This window comes from Notolabrus celidotus, chromosome 19, assembly GCF_009762535.1.
Source record: "Notolabrus celidotus isolate fNotCel1 chromosome 19, fNotCel1.pri, whole genome shotgun sequence".
In the NCBI taxonomy this organism is placed as follows: Eukaryota; Metazoa; Chordata; class Actinopteri; order Labriformes; family Labridae; genus Notolabrus; species Notolabrus celidotus.
Window position 1 is genome coordinate 13,894,312 of NC_048290.1, and position 20,126 is coordinate 13,914,437.

Consider the following 20,126-nt stretch of genomic DNA (forward strand, 5'->3'; position numbering starts at 1 on the left):
GAGCCATTGTAACGTTCAACTAGTCATCTATTAACATTAAACAGCAGGTTGCATATATAAAAATACAATATATGTTATAAATATGTCAATTTCTACTCTTAATATTACTGATAATGTCATTTAAACATGTTCATAAATAATAAAAAAGACTGTATGTTGCTTTATGGAATGAATAATGTATGAAATTTAATAAAATTAAGATTGACAGGTCTCCAAATAAATACCTGCTGTATCAATTTTGATACGCACATTTTCAACACGATTTGACTATAAATCAAGTTATGAAATATTAATTAGTTTTACATTGTATCAATCCAGTAACTATTCCTCTTGAAGTTTCAAGTCATTTAAGTGATCACATTTTTTATTTTTTGTTTGGAAAAAAAATGAGAGCAGATGTCATCATCTATCTAGGAGATTTAATTATTTTTTTTTCATTTAAAAGGACCGTGCATATTAATTAACATTTTCGTAAATATGCCAGAATTATCCAAAAGGCTTGTTTACATCTGTAGTCCCTTGCCAGATGTTAAAAAGGCTCCCTAAAAAGATTAAGATTAAATAAAAAAATAATAAAATAAAGTCAAATTAAATGAAAATAAACAAGGGGTAGGAAAAACAAAAACACAAACAAAAAGGAAAAGAAAAGTACAAATAGCAGCATACGATTAAAAATGATTAAAAGCTACTTAAGGAGATGACATGACAGTCTTTGGAGAAAGACATAAAATACATGGAGCAAGACAAGACAAGACTTAATTGTTGACTCAAACCGTTAATATAATTTTGGTAATCCAGATTACATCCATTAATTAATCCATTACATTTATTATTTCAACAATCTTGTCTAATTTACAGATTTAGCTAGAACACAATATGAAGCTAAATGTGTCCCAGATTAGAAATTAATGGTGTCCATGTTTCTCTTATTGGCCTCCATTTTGTTCCTTCATCCGTTAGTATACCCTGCAGTGACACCTTGTAATGCATTTTCACTTTTACACAGCATTCTTTTGTTGATAGACTCTGATAGAGACCTGGCTTTGTGGCTTATTGGAGTGCTTCATTGAAGGTCAGAGGCTTCCAGTGAAGCTCAAAGCCTCTTATACAGACACAGTTGAAACAGCCTCTGAACCGAAGGGTGTTGAAGGCTGTCGATGTATTTCAGCTCGCGCCCTGCTGAAGAGTCCGCCTGTCTCTTTAAGATCAGCCGTGTCATTCTCTGGAGAGGGATGCTGCTGTGAAGCTGAGACCCAGAGAAAAAATGGGTCATGTACTCATAAGTGAAAGTCCCTGAAGGGGGCGGAAGCTCGAGTCAAAGGGAGAAACTGTCAGTTCTTCACTGCTGCATCATGAGCACAGTCACTGAACCAGTCAGCTTCCTATTCTGGATAATAATGAGTGCGGTTGGATTTTTGGCATTGGTCAAAACCCTTATTCTGATTTTTACTTTAATTTGGTTACAGTGTGTTTAGCAGTTATATTTTTTTATATGTATTTCAGTTTAAGGGGAAAAATGAATTTGTTTTCCTTCTATCCTCCATGAGGATGTGTATCCTGTTAAACTTAATGTGAATCATTATGAGGTGTCTGAATGTGTGTGTGCGTGTACATGTGCATGTGCATGTTTGCCACTCTGCCTGTTTGGTTGACACAGCTGTTGCGCTGTGTTTTCTCAGGTCCCTTCCCTTCTGTCTGACTGGTGGGTTCCTCTATTGTTGTCCCTCTTTAGAAGGTCAGAGAGGAAAAATCAACAGAGCTGTTTCTTCCTTAGTCGACAATGAAGCATCCACTATTATCATCATAGATTCTGTGCTGACATGAGTCAAGGTCCTCCCAGGAGATAAAAATAGAAATATGGAGAAGTTACATTGAAGGTTTTGAATCCAGTTGTAGGCAGTGGATAAGGCTGAAAACACATTTTGTTCCCTGCTATATTATTTTGGTTTTGCATCTGTGTTGCAAAATCAAGATTTCAAGGGTTAGGGCCAGACACGCCAACTGCCATGCTCCAATATCGATATTCTGTCGCAGCACTGAAGGATGAAAGGAGAAACAGAAGTTACTTTTTAGTTTTAACAACAACATGCTGACTACAGTTGGTGCTAATTTGTTTCTTTGTGCTAACCACTTCACCTTGGACTGCCTCAACAAAGAGGATCTGGGTTTGCTTCGACACAGACCCTCCTAAAAGGCAACACTTAGCTTGGTACAGGTGAAGGTTCTTCTGGAGCACTCGCCATATTTGTATTGAGGCAGCCAATCAGTGCATCAACTTATTATCATAGCATACCCGCCCACCCAGATCACTGCATGGATCACAAGGTCAGAAACTGAAAGTCTGCAGATCCCCCACAGAGGCAGACTGTGATTTTCTGCAACTGAATACAAACCTTACTTAAGGCTTTTTTCGACCGCAGGAACTTTACCCCTGAACTACGTGCGTTTCGACTGGAGGAACCAGGGTCTAAATTTAGTTCATGCTTGGGGGGTAGTACTTTTCAAAGGTCCCGGGACTTTCGGTTGAATGTAACGGTTTTTGTGGAGTTTACACAGTTGTTGAAACACAGAGGGAGTTCCTGGAAATGCATACTAGTTTAGTTTATTATTAAGATTTCAAAATATTATTTAATATAATTTTTTTTCTCCATACGTCACTGACCTGATTTGCACAATCCACCCAGGACTTCAGCCCGCGGTCGAAACGCAGACAACAATAGGGGCACAGGAACCTTTTAGTTCCAGGGAAAGTAATTCTGGGGCTAAAAGACCCCGGAACTCTTGGTCGAAATGCACCTTTAGAAAACAACTAGGATAAGTTGTAAACAGCTAAAAATGTCTTTATATGGGACTGTAAGGATTCAATTTCATCTATATGCCTTCACTATCTAACACATATTGTGAATTACTACAAATACTGTGTTGTTTTTTAATGATCAATATACAACAGACTTTGAATTAAACAGGATTGTTTTGCATCTCGTAAAATAATTCATTTAGTGCAAAGTTATTTGATAGTTCAGTACCTGCATAGAGCTGCTTTTATCTTAAAAATACTGCAGCACATACAAGAGGAAACACATCAGAAGCTGCAGAGGAAAAAGGAAACGTGTGACTGATACCCCCTGAGCTTTTTGTTCTTAGAAGTGTCTCAGAGTGAGCTTTCTGAAACTTCACCGAACCACCTTCAATGTTTACAGCTGTTATTCTACACTGAGTATTTACAGCAGATACATCAGCCCTGCAGTCAAAGTCATTGGTCCTTCATGAAACAGGAGCCCATGTTGTTCAGTTATTGTTCCAGTGATCTGGTTTACATCGGCCATCGACTGTTCTGCTGACGCATCAGCATCAGGAACAGAATGAGGAAGGTGTTGGAAATAGCCTGAAGCTGAGTCGGGGAATCTCTCTGTCATTTAGAGAGAATAATACTGGGACTATTCCAAGTTCATCCGTCCCTCAGGAGGTCAGATACAGTTCTTCTGACTCTGAGGAGGTGCAGGTTAGAGTCTCGGTGTTTCAAGATTCACTAGGTCACATTACAGTCGTATGGCTCCAATTCTCCTGCATTTAAAGGGCCAGTCTGTAGTTTTTGGAAAACACACATTTGAGCTGTATCCACACATATTTCAAGGCCCTGAGTGATGCTTATTGCAATTGACCTCGCCCCTTTTTCTTATCCATCCTTTCCTCTGTACTTTCATTTTATAAATACTAAGGTACTAGCATGTACTTTAGTTTGAGGGACAGTAAAGCTAAATCTTTGTAACTTTAAGCAGATTAACAGTGTCAGTGTCCAGCTCCAGAGGAAGTCAATAGGTAGTGTTTCCATGCTTTGGTTAATTATCTGTAGCCTTATTTTTAGACCACGTTTGACTCCATTAAAAGTTTGTCAAGCCGGCTATCGACAGTTCTTGTTTGCGTTGATCCATTGAATGTATAGACAGATATTTCTGGATGCTTTAGTACTTCAGAAAACTTAAAACAGGATGATTCTCACTCACTTTTGGAGTTATAAAAAGATGATGTGTCTTTGTTTGTGTATGAGTCAGTGAATCTGAAAACTGTTAATAAAAAAGTGAACCAAGACATGAATTCTGTGTTTGATGTGTGTTGAGCTATCCTTTGCAAGAGTCCTTTTTAATCTGTGGTAATCCAGTAGTATCTGTGTAGCCTCTCGCTTAGTGGTTTACATTCATCGCTATCCAGCATGATGTTAAACAGTAATTCAACCTAAATGGATTGATCCTAATACGCCTGGCAGATGTTGGCACAGTGATCAGGCTAATGTCTGTACCGTTGAATAAAATTGACCATCGCTGCAGGATCTCACAGCGGATGGGATTATTTTTCCTCTATGGATCTTTGAGACCACTGAATCTCTATAGTCCCTGTGTTTCTACTCAGTACTGGAGATCATTAACCTTGTTGGAGGCTACATTTGTACTTTGCATGTTACTGTCCTCCAGTGTTGGAATTGCATTATGGGATGTTCATATTTAGACCTTTGCTAGAAGGGCAGGGTAAATAAAGCTTTTTCTATTGCAGCTTTATTCAATGTTTCGTTGAATTGGAGTCAGGTCAGCTACTGAAACACAAACCATTGTCTGTGTATAACAATGAACAGCACATCTCCACCTCCTCCTGTTGTACAAAAGTGAAGCTAAAATGAAGAAGGCGTGGACATGCTGCTATTTCACGGCAAGATATTTATGCCCCTGTCTGCAATGGTCCAGCAAAATCATTCCACTTCTGATCTCCTCTCTCTGAGGTGGTAAAAGAGGCGGAGTGGGGTTAGTGTGGGAACTTGCATGGCAGAACAGTGCTATGTCTATGTTCATGTCTGAGTGTGTGTGTTTACAAGCCGTGCCTCTTGCGCCTCCACAACTCCTTGTTTATGTACATGTTATTATGTACATGTTATAGCAGGGTGGAATCTTTTTAGTTTTTCTTTTTGGTTGGCAAAGAGTTTTGATCTTCACATTTGCTCTCTATATTCATATACACTACCAAAAGTTTGGAAACACCTTCTCTTTCAAGGGTTTGTATTTATTTTAATGATTGTAAACACTGTAGATTATTACCAAAGACATCAAAACTATGAAAGAACATATATGGAATTATTTAATGAACAAAAAAGTGTTAAACAAAGCAGAATATGTTTTATATTTTAGATTCTGTAAAGTAGCCCCCTTTTTCCTTCATGACAGCTTTGCTCACTCTTGGTATTCTCTCAGTCTGCTTCATGAAGTGGTCTCCTGGAATGGTTTCTAATGAACATGAGCCTTGTCAAGAGTTAATTTGTAGAATTACTTGCCTTCTCAATGTGTTTGAGACCATCAGTTGTGTTGTTCAGAGGTAGGGTTAGTACACAATGGATAGCCCTATTTGACTACTGTTGTAATCCAGATTATGGTAAAACCAGAATATTTCATAGTTTAGATGTCTTCAGTATTAATCTACAATGTTGAAAATAATTAAAATAAATAAAAAACATTGAATGAGAAGGTGTGTCCAAACTTTTGACTGGCAGTGTGAGATTTAAGCATGCAGCTTTTTTTCCCTACAGTTTTCTGTCTATTGTAGTCCGTATTCTAGAGGCTGACGTTGAGAAGGCTTGATGGTAGATGTCTATAAGCAGTTTCAAAACAATGCCTTGATTATCAGTACTGGTTCAATGGTGCTCTGTTCATGCGATCCACAAGGATGAGCTGAACAGCTGATGGACTAATGGACGAAAAGTCTGACACAGTCAAGTGTTATTTTATCTCTTAGTAGAGACTGCAGTGCAGTTCTCCTTGTGGTTGAGATGGGCAGGAAGATATATATATATTTAGAAAAATGTGTGTTGATGATGAATATCACCAGATGGCTCAATGCATTGAATCATATTTTCTGTCATGCATCAGTCAGAGTCCTGATTAGTTCTTGATTTTTCTTTTGCAGAGATTATGAACGATGTCATCAAGAAGGTGAAGAAGAAGGGAGAATGGAAGGTAAGAGATTACAAGAAATTACCCTGAAGTAACTAATTATGGGTGTTGCAGAGATGAAATCTGATGAGTGAAGTAACTTCAAACCCTGCAGCTTCTTTTTTCTTTCTGTAGTTTGTTTTTGAAAGTGAAAGCTTTGCCAATCATTCCATTTAGCGAATTTGTTTGATACTATAAATTCTGTGAGACAACATTGGCCAAGTCATTAGTTATTCAGAGCTGCTGTATGTCTGGGCTTACTCAGCATTTCCTTTCTGCCCAGTATTTGAGTAATGTTTCATTGACACTATTATACTGTTTTCTGCAAGTCTCTGTCTTCTGTGTGAAGATAAGTAAAATAGTTTAATACAGTTACTTCTTAATTTCTAGGCGCTGATCGTGGACCAGCTGAGCATGAGGATGTTGTCCTCCTGCTGCAAGATGACAGACATCATGACAGAGGGCATCACCAGTAAGAGATGAAGGCCACAGCTTACAACACATTTGTTTGAGTTTGTGTTTGAGCTCTGATGTAACTGTCTGTTTCTTCTTCTGTAGTTGTGGAGGACATCCACAAGCGACGAGAGCCTCTTCCCAGCCTGGAGGCCATTTACCTGATTACACCTACAGAGAAGGTACAGTATCCTTTCCGTCTCTGTCTCTTCACCCTCTCTCTCTTTCTATCACCACTCCCTCACTCTCTTAACCCGTACTGTACATTCAGAAGCGTGTTGTTGGCAGCAGGTCTGTGTTTTCAGAACAGAGAACAGAGAAGCCGCTGCAAGCTCAAACATTCGGCTGTTGACTCAGCTGGAGCAAAGCACACATATGCTTGTCTTCGTTTCCATGGTCTCTACGTCTGTGTTTCTCATTAATTGACATTAAATATATTTAAAAGACAAATCATACTTATCACAAAGAACAGTTACAAAATCATGTTGGAGAAGATCTACAGTTTAAAGATAATACTCAGTAAAGATTCTCAGGGGAGAACAAAACGCAATGTTTGCACAGACTACATGGTTTGCTTAAATTATATGAATCAAAAAAATGAATCAATGGATGTGAAATATTACTTGAAATAAATGCTTTGAAAGTTCTCAGGGTGGTTCATGTGTTTTTATTTGTTGTTAGTAAATGTTAAATAATTTTTTCGTTGACCTTAGTTTGTCAGTTCTTTGATTTTATCCTGCCTGGTTGATCAGAGTTTTTGAAAGATGCTTGAAATGTTATTTTTTTTGCAGAAGTTCATTTTAACATAATTCCAAATCAATCATCAAATCATTAAAGCTTAAAGGAATTAGAGTGAACACTGATTGATGTATACTGTGTTCATGAACTCTTCTTCTCTCCTCAGTCCGTCCAAACCCTCATTGCAGATTTCAAAGACCCTCATTCAGCTAAATACAAGGCATCCCATGTTTTCTTCACTGACTGTGAGTATATTCACATAAAACATGCTCCAGCATTACTGTAATATAATCAATGTTTAAACTCAGACTGTAAAACCCTGACATACTCATTGTTTTCTGAAGAGGCCGTCTAAAGCCCAAAGATGATGTTCGCCTTATTGGAAATTCTCAGACTAAATTCCGGCTGCTCTAGAAACAGGCTGATGGCCAAACTCCACCAGATCCGTGTAGCACCAATTTAAAGCTAATGTTATACTGTTCAAAGAGAGCAGGTCTCGACCGTAGTCTTGTTACTACTAAACAGACACCCAACATTAACCACCATGAGCAAACATTTGATAACAGCGGACAGGAAAGTGTTCAGTGCTGCTTCAGTGTATTTCTCTATGAAGCAAACAAGATCACATTTTGGGGAGCTGTTTAGAATCCTCTTCTCTCACTTCCCTCTCTCCAGCCTGCCCTGATCCTCTCTTCAATGAGCTGGTGAAGAGCCGCGCTTCCAAAAGCACCAAGACTCTGACGGAGATCAACATCGCCTTCTTGCCCTACGAGTCACAGGTAAACAACGAGCCATGCACGACCAACTGTCTTTGGAAATAATCGCTTCAGTGGTGCTGGTACAGAAATCCTGCTACAGTGCAAAATGCTTATTCCTGTCTTTGTGAACAAACACATGATTTTACTCATCAGGCACCTGTATTGCTTCTCCTGCCATTATTCACCTCGCCTTTCTCCTCATAGTGGACAAGACATATGAGCTCTCTCCTTTTCATTGTTTATTTGTGACTGTGAGTGAAAACCAGAGAGAGAGAGAGAGAGAGAGAGAGAGAGCGAGAGCAAGGGGCAGAGAGAGATCGATGAAGACGGGTAGGAGGAGAGCGATGCTGTAAAGGACAGAGACAGGAATAGTAACAGAGAGGTTGTTGGAGTCGGGGATGGATAAAAAGAGACAGAGAGAAGAGAAAGAAACACAAATTTACACTCAGGTGTCCGCTTGGCTCAGAACTGCTGACTCATCAGTCACCGTGTTTACTGCCAGGCTGCTCGAGAAGGACTCACATTTAGAATCGCTCTTCCTCCCTTACTGCAGCTCCACCCTTGCTATCTTTCTGAATTCCTGCCTCCATCATGTTTCTCCTCCTCTCTTTATCTTTTTTGTATATTTTGTCGTCCCCCCCCCCCCTCCGTTGCTTTTGTTGCTTTCACTGTCTCTGCTCTTCATGAAGCTTTTTATTTTTTCACCTTATCTATATTTGTTCTTTCCCTTCCTCCGAGCATGTTCTTCCTACACCCCCCGTCCCCCCCCCCCCCCCCGTCCCCCAGCCTCCCCCTTCTCTCTCTATCCATCTCCCACATCTCTCCTTCTGTCCATCCCTGTCTCTCTCACTATCTGAAGATGCTGTTTGGCCCACAATGCTTTGCTCCTCTCCTGTCTACTATGATTAATTCAGATTCAGTGGTTTTCTGCTTCAGGCAAAGTGCTGCCTCATAACCCCGCCCACGCACTCATGCTCTCACCCTATTGGATGAGTCAGGATCCATACAGCATGAGATAACCAATTGTAGCCAGGCACACACAGGGACCCTTCTGCAGAGCAGTAAAACGGGGTCACGTGACTCTGGACAGATGGGGTGGGAGGAGGGAGTGGTAGGGAGTGATGCAGGAGAGGAGAGAAGGAGAAGAGAGAGAGAGGAAATAAGGACAGAGTAGAGGAGACATTACAGGGAAGGGGAGGAGAGAGGGAAGAGGGATACTGTAGCAAATTAACATTTAAGAAGTGGGTGAGGGAAGGAGAGGAAACAAGGCAGGAGTAAGAGAGAGGATGACAATAACTTGATGAAGAGAAGTGCTGCAGGATTTTGTAAAATTGTGCGATTGTGATATAATAAATGGTATTACGAGTCTACTTGCTTGGTTATCAAGAAGCATACAGAGATTAATTATTACTATTACTTCTCAATTAAAATAAATAAAACATTATTAAGTACATTTAGATTTTTGAAAATGCAAAAATAGGAATGATGTTCAGGTGATTTTGAATTCTGAATATGAACCAAAGCTCACTGGAGACTCATTTGAGATGCATGTTAATGTAAAGTGTGAGCACTTGCACTCAGATCTACCCACATCTGATCTGATCACCCAGGAAGTATGTTGAAACCAGGTGTAACTGACCCCTGAGACTCTTTGCTCTGCTGTGGTTTTATTCTGCTTTGATGACCTTTAGCTGTCTCTTTGTGTTTACTTACCCGGGGCCTTCACTCACATGCACTCGTCATGCTTTCCTATGTGCTTTCTCAGGTGTTGTCAGATTGGTTGTGTTCCCTCATAACGGCTTCAAGGATCAACAGAACCGCATTTAGAAACGACTCGTTTGAGGACAGGAATATTGATCAGATATTTTCTGATGGAAACATCAACACAAACGTCTCTCTAACAATAAATCACTCAGAGTAATAAAACAGCGATAATTACCCTCCTGAATTTCTGTAGAAAATCATCTCATATATGAGCAGTGTGTTTCTGTTCACTTTAACTTTGCAAGTATTGCTCAGCACGTCTTTCTGTTCAACTGAATCCAAGATATTCCCATACAGCAGATGTCCAGTGCTGGCTTACTGGTCACGCTCCTTCTCACTGGAGAGGTTGTTATGTTGACGGACACATTTATTGAAATCGCAGCCTTTAGTGCGGTTATGCAATTGCACATTCTCACATTGCAATTGGGATTGCAATGATATTAATGCTGTAGCAACAGTTCAGAGGTGAGAAAAGAGAAGAGGAAGAGGGATAAAGTTGGAAGGATTACTGATGAGATGCATTGATATATCAGTGAAGTATAAGACATGTTGACAGACATCAACCTATTGGCAATTCATTTGGCATATACCTATTTCAGTAGCAGATATACGCCTCATGTCTGCCTCAGATCAAGCTGAAGCTGACTTTCTCAATCAGTGCAACCCTAAAAAGAGAAAAGGAAAAAGGATCCGGGGAAGTGGGGAACAAGAGGACACAGGAGATTAAAAAGGACAATTGAGACACGTGGAAAATGTGTCTCAATTGTGGAATTTTTGCACCTTATGTTAAAAATGTTTAGAAGGAAGTAAATCTAAGATTGGTGAAAGGAAGAAGCTCACAAGCTGTTTCTGTGTGTGCAGGTGTACTCTCTGGACAATGCAGATGCCTTCCACAGTTTCTACAGCCCCCACAAGACCCAGCAGAAGAACCCTGTGATGGAGAGGCTGGCCGAGCAGCTTGCAACGCTCTGTGCCACCCTGAAGGAGTACCCTGCTGTCAGATACCGAGGGTGAGCTGCAGGGGGCGCTGCTTAGATGCAGCTGAGGGTAAAGGCTGGTTACAGAAACAAATCACACTTTGAAGTAGAGGCTTATTTGAACATATTCGGCATCAACTACTTGAATGCATCAAACTATAGAGTGAAAAATAATAATTTCCCTAAAAACTAGAGAAAATAATCCACTTTCTTTTCACGAGCTAAAGAGGTATTGAACTGCATCTGTTATCAGTGCTAGTCAACACGTTTCCTTTCAAAGATCCTGTAAGAAGTTTGTAGCTCTCTATGAAAGAGTCGAACTGATGCTGATGTTTCTATGTGAACTACATAAGCAAACAAGGCCATCAGGGTGAAGACTGATCATTACTGTATTGTTATTTTTGATGCCTGTAAAAGCGTCCGGCACAGATTTACAGCAAGTGGGATGTGTGCATAGACTGTATAAAGTAGGATGTGTGATGTTAAAAGATGGTAGCCTGAGGAGTCATGTAGTTATGCATCAGGATAAAGGGGGTCATACCTTACTAAATGCATTAAAGGGATGTACGTTTTGAATATAATGCTCACAGCACTGATTCTGCATAACTGCCAAAATGAATATTTCACCCTGGAGATCCTTTGGGAACTACAACGCTCAAAGGTCTAAGTGTTTTATTGAAACAGAAGTTTCTGTCTTGCTTAAATTAGGGTTTCTCTCCTCTTCCTGTTTGTCTTTGTCTGCCTCCATATGTTCCCAAATATCTCTCCACCTGACCACTTATTCATCCACCCTCCCGTCTATCTGTCATTCTGTCAGTGAGTACAAAGACAACGCCACCCTGGCCCAGCTGGTTCAGGACAAACTGGACGCCTACAAAGCTGATGACCCCACCATGGGAGAGGTGAGCCTCGGGAGGTTTATACTGTGGTCCCTCCAGAATCCTGTTCAATAGTTTGCTTTATTTTTCACCTAATGCATCAAAATGTTGATCTCTGTGTCTAAGTGTATCTTATTGCTCCTTTCATCCCTGTGTCTATGTATCTTTCTCTTTGTACTGCCCTGCTTCAATCTGCAAAGATGAAATGTTCAAACCAAGCCAGAAACCTTGGTGTGGTCTTAGACTCAGACCTTAATTTCAGCAGCCACATTAAGACAATTACAAAGTCAGCCTACTATCACCTTAAGAATATATCAAGGATTAAAGGACTTATGTCTCAGCAGGATGCAGAAAAATTTGTCCATGCATTTATCTTTAGCAGACTAGACTACTGTAACGGGGTCTTTACAGGACTCCCTAAAAAGTCCATCAGGCGACTGCAGCTCATACAGAATGCTGCTGCTCGAGTCCTAACAAAACAGTAGACCACATCACTCCAGTTCTTAGAATCCTACACTGGCTTCCTGTCTGTCAGAGAATAGACTTTAAAATCCTGCTGATGGTTTGTAAAGCACTGAATGGTTTAGGCCCAAAATACATTGCTGATCTGCTACTACTGTATAAACCACCTCGACCTCTGAGGTCATCAGGTACTGGTCTGCTTTCAGTCCCAAGAGTCAGAACGAAACATGGTGAAGCAGCGTTCAGTCATTATGCACCACATATCTGGAACACACTCCCTGAAAGCTGTAGGTCTGCTCCAACTCTCACCTCTTTTAAATCAAAGACTAAGACTTTTTTATTTGCCAATGCCTTCCTATCTTAGCTTATTTTAACTTGCTTTAAATGCAACATTTAATAAGATTTTGTAATATATTCTAATTTCCTTTTCTTTTCTATGTTTTATAATATTTGTCATTTTAAATGTGCTCTTTTATGCCTGTCTGAATGTTTCCAATGCTTCTAATGTTTTAATGTAAAGCACATTGAGTTGTCCTCGTGTATGAAATGTGCTATACAAATAAAGCTGCCTTGCATTTGTAGGGTCCAGATAAGGCTCGCTCACAGCTGATCATCCTGGACAGGGGCTTTGACCCCGTCTCCCCCGTCCTGCATGAACTCACCTTCCAGGCCATGGGCTACGACCTGCTGCCCATTGAGAACGACGTCTACAAGTATGAAAATGAACATGACAAAGCAGAAGAATTACCTTTTATGATATATTTTATTGAAGCTGAAGCAGATAGAATTATTCTTTATAAAATATCACAAGTGTGGCTCTAGATTAGTGCCGTTCAATCAACTCCCTTTGTCTCGTTCCTGCAGGTACGATACCAGTGGCATTGGAGACTCTCGTGAGAAGGAGGTTCTGCTGCATGAAGACGATGACCTGTGGGTGAGCCTGAGACACAAACACATAGCTGAGGTGTCCCAGTAAGTACCTTTCTTCATACTTAAGAAATTATTTTCACTGTGGCTTTTCATACCGATAAAAAGCCATCCATGAAAACTCCTCCGTCTAACTGCTTCTCTGTCATTAGGGAAGTGACACGCCAGCTGAAGGAGTTTTCTGCCAGCAAGAGGATGAACACCGGGGAAAAGGTACTGAGGAGGCAGCTACTGGAAATATATAAAAGCTAGTTGATGATCAGTATGATTTAAAGAACCAGGATTTTTACTAATATTTACAATTGAGACATTAGTCAGAGAAAATTATAGTTGTGGACATAATTGTGGAGAGGAGGTGGAATTGGGAATCTTTAAAATGTTTATTTCAGCATTTGATTCACAGACAGGCAGGAAGTTAACATCCAAACGATATACTTGCATGGAAGATCTAAAAGGAAATGACTCTGTGTATATAAAAGAGAAGTGGGAGAAAGAATAAAATATTATGCTATCAGTGGATAAGTGGGAAGAGATAAATGAGCAAATTTGGAAAACAACCTGCTCCCTCTCGTGGAGAGAATTTGGCTGGAAGAATATCACAAGGTATTTCATTACGCCATCACAACAAAAGTATAAAGACACAAGGTGTTGGAGGAAGTGCGGAGAGGGGAGGGCTTATCACTTTCATATCTTTTGGGGTTGTCCTTTAATTAAGTCTTAACATGGCTTAATTAATTAAACAGTAACGCAGAAATGGTAAGGTTTGGGCTGCAGTGATGCAAATAATCTATACCAGGGGTGTCTAAACTTTTTTCAAAGAGGCCCACATAATATGTTGTTGTCAGAATACCTCAGGGCCAGTGGCTCCTACTGAGACTTTGGAATCCTAAAAGTTATATATGAAATATCTATTTAATAACATTTTTTTTTACAATTCTTCAATAAAACAGTAACCAGCAAAACGTTATATAAAACGTTGTTTTTCAATAGGTTCGGGCAATGTGGGAAAAAATATTGTCTCATTATTTTCCTATGGCAGGATCACAATCTGGATTTCATCACTTCCTTTTCATGTTGTTTTTAAGACTTTTCTGACCAGCAGACAACATTTTAAGAATAAAATAACAATTTTCCTGAGTTCTAAACCTTTTTTATGCACCAAATTTAGCCTTTTCTGTACAATTTCATAATTTTGATCTTGTCTTGTGTCCTCTTTTATGTCTTCTGAACTTTTAGAGTTCATCAAGAACATTCTCACATCATGATAAAAACATTAATTTGAAAACCTGTCAACTTAAAGAGTTATTTTATTTCTCCTTTATTGCCGTCTTGCAAAATTCCCAGTGCTTTGGCTTTTATGCAAGTTTTATACAAGTAGTCCATATGAAGCTTTTTGAGACTTTTCTGGATTGACTTTAGTTTTGTCTGTGCGCTTCAAAGAAACTGCAAATGTACTAATGATTCAGAAGGTGATTCATTTCTTTACTATAAATAACACGTTTTAAAATGGAAGCTTGGGGCCATAAATAAATGGACCTTGGGCCACAATTGGCGGCCCTACTTTGGACATGAATGATCTATACCATGGAAAAACAGACTTTTTTGACTAGATTGGAAATAGATACATTCAAAGGACTTTGGCAAAAATGTATATAGAGTACACAACAACAGCTAGATTACAATTCACAAGATAAATGCAAACTACCATCCCCTTGGTTCATTGCTACAGATTTCTAAGTGTTACAGGTATTCATATTGTTAAAGTATGTTTTATTGTCAGTATTGTTATTATTGTTGTATTTATTTTACTTTATTTATTTTATTTACTTTACTTATATTATGTATTTACGTTTTCTCTGGTCCTTTCTCTTGGCTTATATGTCTGTTCCTTAAAGTGTAATTTTAAAGAAGGGTCAGTTCATTTATATGACTGAAAAATGAATAGTAATTTTAGAATTGAGACATTTGGATATATATTTTCATAAAGGTAAATTCTCACTAGATGTATTAACGACATCCTATTATCAGTCATTCCATCTTATCAATTGATTTGAAGGTTGTTTTTTTTACTTAATACATATTTGGTTTTACTAAAAAAGAAAGAAAATGTCATGTTTTTAAGATGTTTTGAAAAGTGTTATACTGACAATATATCTCAAAAATAGGAATTACAAAAAGCTAGTTGATACAGTTTGAACAATAATGATATTGGAGTGCTAATTTACATGATGGGTACAATAGATGTTGTTCACTGTCTTGCTGAAATATCAGTGATAACTCCTTTTTGCTTTGTTTCAACAGACCACAATGAGGGATCTGTCCCAGATGCTGAAGAAGATGCCTCAGTACCAGAAGGAGCTCAGCAAGGTGTGTGTTCATGAGTGTGTGCTGGGTTTTTCTATGTGTATGAATGTGTATGTTGACTCTGCATGCTCTGTTTTGTTTTCAGTACTCCACCCATCTGCAGCTGGCTGAGGACTGCATGAAGCACTACCAAGGAACAGTGGACAAGCTGTGCCGTGTGGAACAGGTGAGATGGAGGGCCAGGGGTGAGAAAGGAAGAGGTCAAGAGAGGAAAGAGGGATGAGGAAAAGCACTTTGGTGAAAAGAAACAGACAGGAGATGATAGCAGTGGAAAGAAAAGAAGGACATAAGAGTAGATTACTGGGGAAATTAAAGAGTAAGAGTAAAACTGAAAGGAGAAATTATCTTAAATGAACAGATTTTCAGACAAATTCCACATAGATCTTTAAAGCGGTCAGGTATTAAAACATTTTCTCAACTCCTAAAAATAAACTAGAGTGTTTTGAATGAAACAAACTCTGTCGTAGGATCTGGCCATGGGCACAGATGCTGAGGGCGAGAAGATCAAAGACCCCATGAGAGCCATCGTGCCTATCCTGCTGGATGCCAACGTCAGCACGTACGACAAGATCCGCATCATCCTGCTCTACATTTTCCTCAAGAACGGTAAGGAAGCCACTGAAGGCAACATGGAGATATCACATTAATGTTTTGTGGTTGTATTTACAAGACTATTTAGAATGAGCTCTCACCGTGTGTTCAGTGCAACCATGAACATCTTCCTACCGCAGCATAGAGAACACAAACCAAGCACTGGGGCTAAAGTGGTCTTGAGGTTTCCTTTCACCCTTGAAAGCTGAGGTTAGCAAAGCAGTTGTCAGTTTAATCATAAACCTCAATGCTAGAACATCTAAATCCCGCACACTGTTGCTAGGAGCACTTTATATTTCTGGATATATATGAAGTACACATTGACTATTTTTAGTATCAGTAGGAGAATTATTTGATTCTTGTACATTAGTTGTAGAACATGAATTTCGCTTCATCCCAAAACAATCTGGACATGTTAAATGTGAACATACATTTTCAGTTATAAGATATGAAAAGTGTGAACTTGTGTGTGTGTGTGTATGTGTGTGTTCAGGCATTACAGAGGAGAACCTGAACAAACTGATCCAGCACGCTCAGATCCCCCCTGAGGACAGTGAGATCATCACCAACATGGCTAACCTGGGAGTCCCCATCATCACAGATGTAAGATCCCAACAGAGAGCCACTCCCTCTCTTTCATTCTGTCTTATTTTGTTTATGATGCCTCCGAGTCTTCCTCCCTTTTCTCACCTGTGTTTGCAGCATGTCCTCTTTTATACTCTGTATAAAGATTAACTCATGTGAAGGAGCTGGGCAACTTCTTCACACTATCTTTACTTTTAACCCTTTTACTCTTTCTGCGTTTCACCTTCTCTCCTCTTCCCTCCATAAGTCCACCCTCCGCCGAGGAAAGAAGCAGGACAGGAAGGAGCGCGTGAGCGAGCAGACTTACCAGCTGTCCCGCTGGACGCCACTGGTCAAAGACATCATGGAGGTATGTTTTTTTTAATTAAAATTTTATTTTAATTTGCAAAAGCACAGTAATACAATATCTTTGACTTTTTGCACTCAATACCTTTCTTTAGTCCGCTGTAAATATTATCCATCGTATAATCAGCCCTGCCCCATGAATTGGTGAAGGTGATCGTATATAGTCTGACTGTTTTCGTCCATGTTGCCTTTCCAAGATTTTTTGTTTCCATTGCAACAGTGGCGGTTCTGAGGAGGGGCCAACAGGGGCCAGTGCCCCTGTAAAACTGAACCTGGACCCCCCTCTGGCCCCCCCTCCACACCAAAATAATATTATACAATAAAAAAAGCTTTGGTATCACACCGATGTTACAGGTGCAACACATGCTTGTGGCACTTGGTTCCAGTCCCTTAGAGCGCTAAAGGACTCATGTTTAGTGTAGACAGCCAAACAGCTGCTGCCAGTCTGCATTTTGATATAGTACACAGTAGTATATATGTCTAGTATATAGAGATGCACTGATGTTTTGCCAGTTTGTTTTCAGCCGGTCCTCGCCCTTCTCAGTCTCTTTTGTCAGGGTTGAATGTGTCCCTCTGACAACACCCTTGGCCCCAGCCTGGCCCTCCCAGTAAAATTGGTCTAGAACCGCCACTGCATTGCAATAACATATAAACAAAAGAACAGGGGAGCTCCCTTCTTGTGATTCTCAAGCTGTCACAAAGTACAGATCGCTTTAAACAAAGTCAGATCTTCGTTTCTGTTTCACAGACTCAGTCTATTTGGTCCGAATCTGGTAAAACTTTCCGTATTGCACTCTCAGGGAAAATGACAGTTTTTCCATGATGTAAATCTATGTAGGTATTTTTTGCTGTCACTGATGTCACTTTTCACTTTTCAAAGTAAGAGTCTGATTTTTTTTTTAAGATAAGATTTTTCTGAGATTCATCCTGCAGACTTTTTTTTAAAAAAAGTAACCATAAAGTTTCATCCAAAAACAACAAACTTGATTTTTTCTGATTATTTCCTTGTTATTTTGATGGACGCTCACCAGCAGCCCCCTGTGTCAAATATTTGTTATTCCAGCTTGGTTGTTATCAGATATATTTAGCCCCTGATATGCATACAGCCTATTTCCTAACAATCGAGCCACTAACGGTTGCTAAGAGACATGCCACAACTGTGAAGCCCCAATCAAGGTGTGTTTGTGTGATACACAGACATTATTGTTCATACACACATGCTCTGTTCTTTTGTCCCCCTGCAGGATGCTATCGATGATAAGCTGGACACCAAGCACTACCCCTACATCTCCACCCGCTCCTCGGCCTCCTTCAGCACCACTGCAGTCAGGTAGTTTGTCAGTGTAAACACATCTCTGTGTACAAATGTACACAATGCGGCATGTGTTGGATTGCATGGACGTCGCTCGTGTTAAATCAAACAGACAGAAATAATGGTGTTGGATCAATAGTCGTTTGGGAAAGGAGATGGGTTTAATGGATCAATACTTGAAAAAAAGACAGCATGGAGGTTCTGCTGATGACCTGCAGGTTAGTGAGCCTTATACAGATCCAAGAGTAAGGATGGAACAGGAGACAGAAGCATCTTATGATTCTAACATTGAAAAGTCTGGATTTATATTTCTGCAGTTATAAATCTGAAATATCAGAAAGGAAAGTTTCCACTCTGATCCAAACACAATCACAGCTGTAACTTCCTCCTCCCTATACAGCATGGATATCATCTCAGATATCACACTTTGAAACTTTACACCAATATGTGAGCAAGCTGACCTTAATGCAAGTCATCAATATTCCCAACTGTTCCACACGCATGTGAATGTGTGCACGAGTGGGAGTGATGAAGCTTCTTTGAGCCCCAGTAATCTCTAAACTCCAGTCTGCGTAGAAGCTGCTAGTGTGTGTATTGATTCAGCATCACATTATACAAGCTCATCTAACTCATGTGATGTTCCTCCCCCACACAGATACACACGAACGCACGCATGCACGCATGATGAGAGTCATATTAAGATACATGTAGGTTAATCAAAGGAAAGCTCCACTGAAGCAGAGGAGGATGATCTTTTACTGTGTGTGCGAAGTAGCTTTAAATCAGCTTATTTGGTTCTCCTCTTGAAACAGTAATTATCTGATTTTCATCCTAACATTAAATCAAATGAGTGTGTGCAACATGATAGAGGTGGCTTATAGTGACAAAACCTCAAACCAGTATTACCAAGTCTAGATCACCCTTGATTCACTGTCACCGCTCTAAGCTGTGATTTTTGGCAGCAACAGGATTTCACTATCGGCCACCAGCCTGGCACTGCACAACAGAAAGACAACATTAAGAACTCTCTGGTGAAAATAGTGACAGAATTACCTCGTAATGAGAGAGGAAAAACTCAGAACAGAGCCGAACAGAGTGTGAACATTCGTCCGAGATACGGCATATTCACATCTTACTGTCTGGTGTTGTGTTCATGGCCATGTTGAGTTTAGCAGCCTGAAGTGTGTGTACTTGCAGAAGAGGGTAGAGCTGGAGAACGGTTTGTGAACACAAAGTCAGCAACTAATGTTAGCCTTAGCTTTGTTAGCAAGGTGTATCTGCAATTCATGATAACAGTGATATAACTTGGGATGCTAATTGAGGAAATAAATCACAAGAGAAGTCGAGTAATTTTTTCATAAGCCTGTATATCATCAGACTTTTATTGATTGGTGGAGTCGCCCCCTGCTGGCCAGTAGGATGTATGTCGTTCTGCTACACCTATAGTAGGTGATGGCTTCACTTTTTGAAGGTTATATCCACATTTTATTTTAATCCACTCTTTGGTCCAGATCCACGAGTAAAACAAAAAAAGATGCTAATGTTGCTTTCTAACTGCTTAATGCTCAATTAGGAAAAGCAAGGGGACTAGTTAATGTTTAAGGTCATAACAGTGTTCTCAAAGCCTGCTTTTATTTTAACAGTTGATATTTCAGATATTTCAAAATCTGATATTTCAGGTTTTGGCAAATAATCAATTGATAAATGCAAATATCAATGCTCTGTACACTCTTACATAGTGACCTGTGAGCCAGCAGTCATGTAAAACAAATTGCTATAGCTCAACAAATATTATATTTGTGGATCAAAGAAACTACATGTTTAAGTACCCCTTATTCCTAACATGGGTCCAGTTTGATGATGGACAAAGACAACACACAGCAGAACACATTAGACTAGACCGTGATGTTTAATAAAAGATATTATGATTAACTTTTGTGAGGAATGTATTTTTGCTCCTGCAGTGCTCGGTACGGTCACTGGCACAAGAACAAGACACC

The 20,126-nt window shown here is 39.7% G+C and overlaps 1 protein-coding gene across 1 annotated transcript in view; it reads left to right on the forward strand.

Annotated features, from left to right (window-relative positions):
- The window catches only part of stxbp1a (syntaxin binding protein 1a), a gene marked incomplete at its 3' end in the record, with an annotated part of 53,874 nt that extends 33,753 nt beyond the window's left edge, over nt 1–20,121 (forward strand). The window contains exons 5-21 of the mRNA XM_034710199.1: nt 5,947–5,996; nt 6,363–6,444; nt 6,531–6,607; nt 7,330–7,408; nt 7,839–7,942; nt 10,547–10,695; nt 11,480–11,564; nt 12,585–12,715; nt 12,867–12,974; nt 13,082–13,142; nt 15,231–15,296; nt 15,379–15,459; nt 15,761–15,899; nt 16,378–16,487; nt 16,717–16,818; nt 18,059–18,144; nt 20,091–20,121. Of these exons, the coding sequence (XP_034566090.1) occupies nt 5,947–5,996; nt 6,363–6,444; nt 6,531–6,607; nt 7,330–7,408; nt 7,839–7,942; nt 10,547–10,695; nt 11,480–11,564; nt 12,585–12,715; nt 12,867–12,974; nt 13,082–13,142; nt 15,231–15,296; nt 15,379–15,459; nt 15,761–15,899; nt 16,378–16,487; nt 16,717–16,818; nt 18,059–18,144; nt 20,091–20,121 (1,541 nt within the window). The remainder of the gene's footprint in view (nt 1–5,946; nt 5,997–6,362; nt 6,445–6,530; nt 6,608–7,329; nt 7,409–7,838; nt 7,943–10,546; nt 10,696–11,479; nt 11,565–12,584; nt 12,716–12,866; nt 12,975–13,081; nt 13,143–15,230; nt 15,297–15,378; nt 15,460–15,760; nt 15,900–16,377; nt 16,488–16,716; nt 16,819–18,058; nt 18,145–20,090) is intronic.
- Between the last annotated feature and the right edge of the window lie 5 nt (nt 20,122–20,126).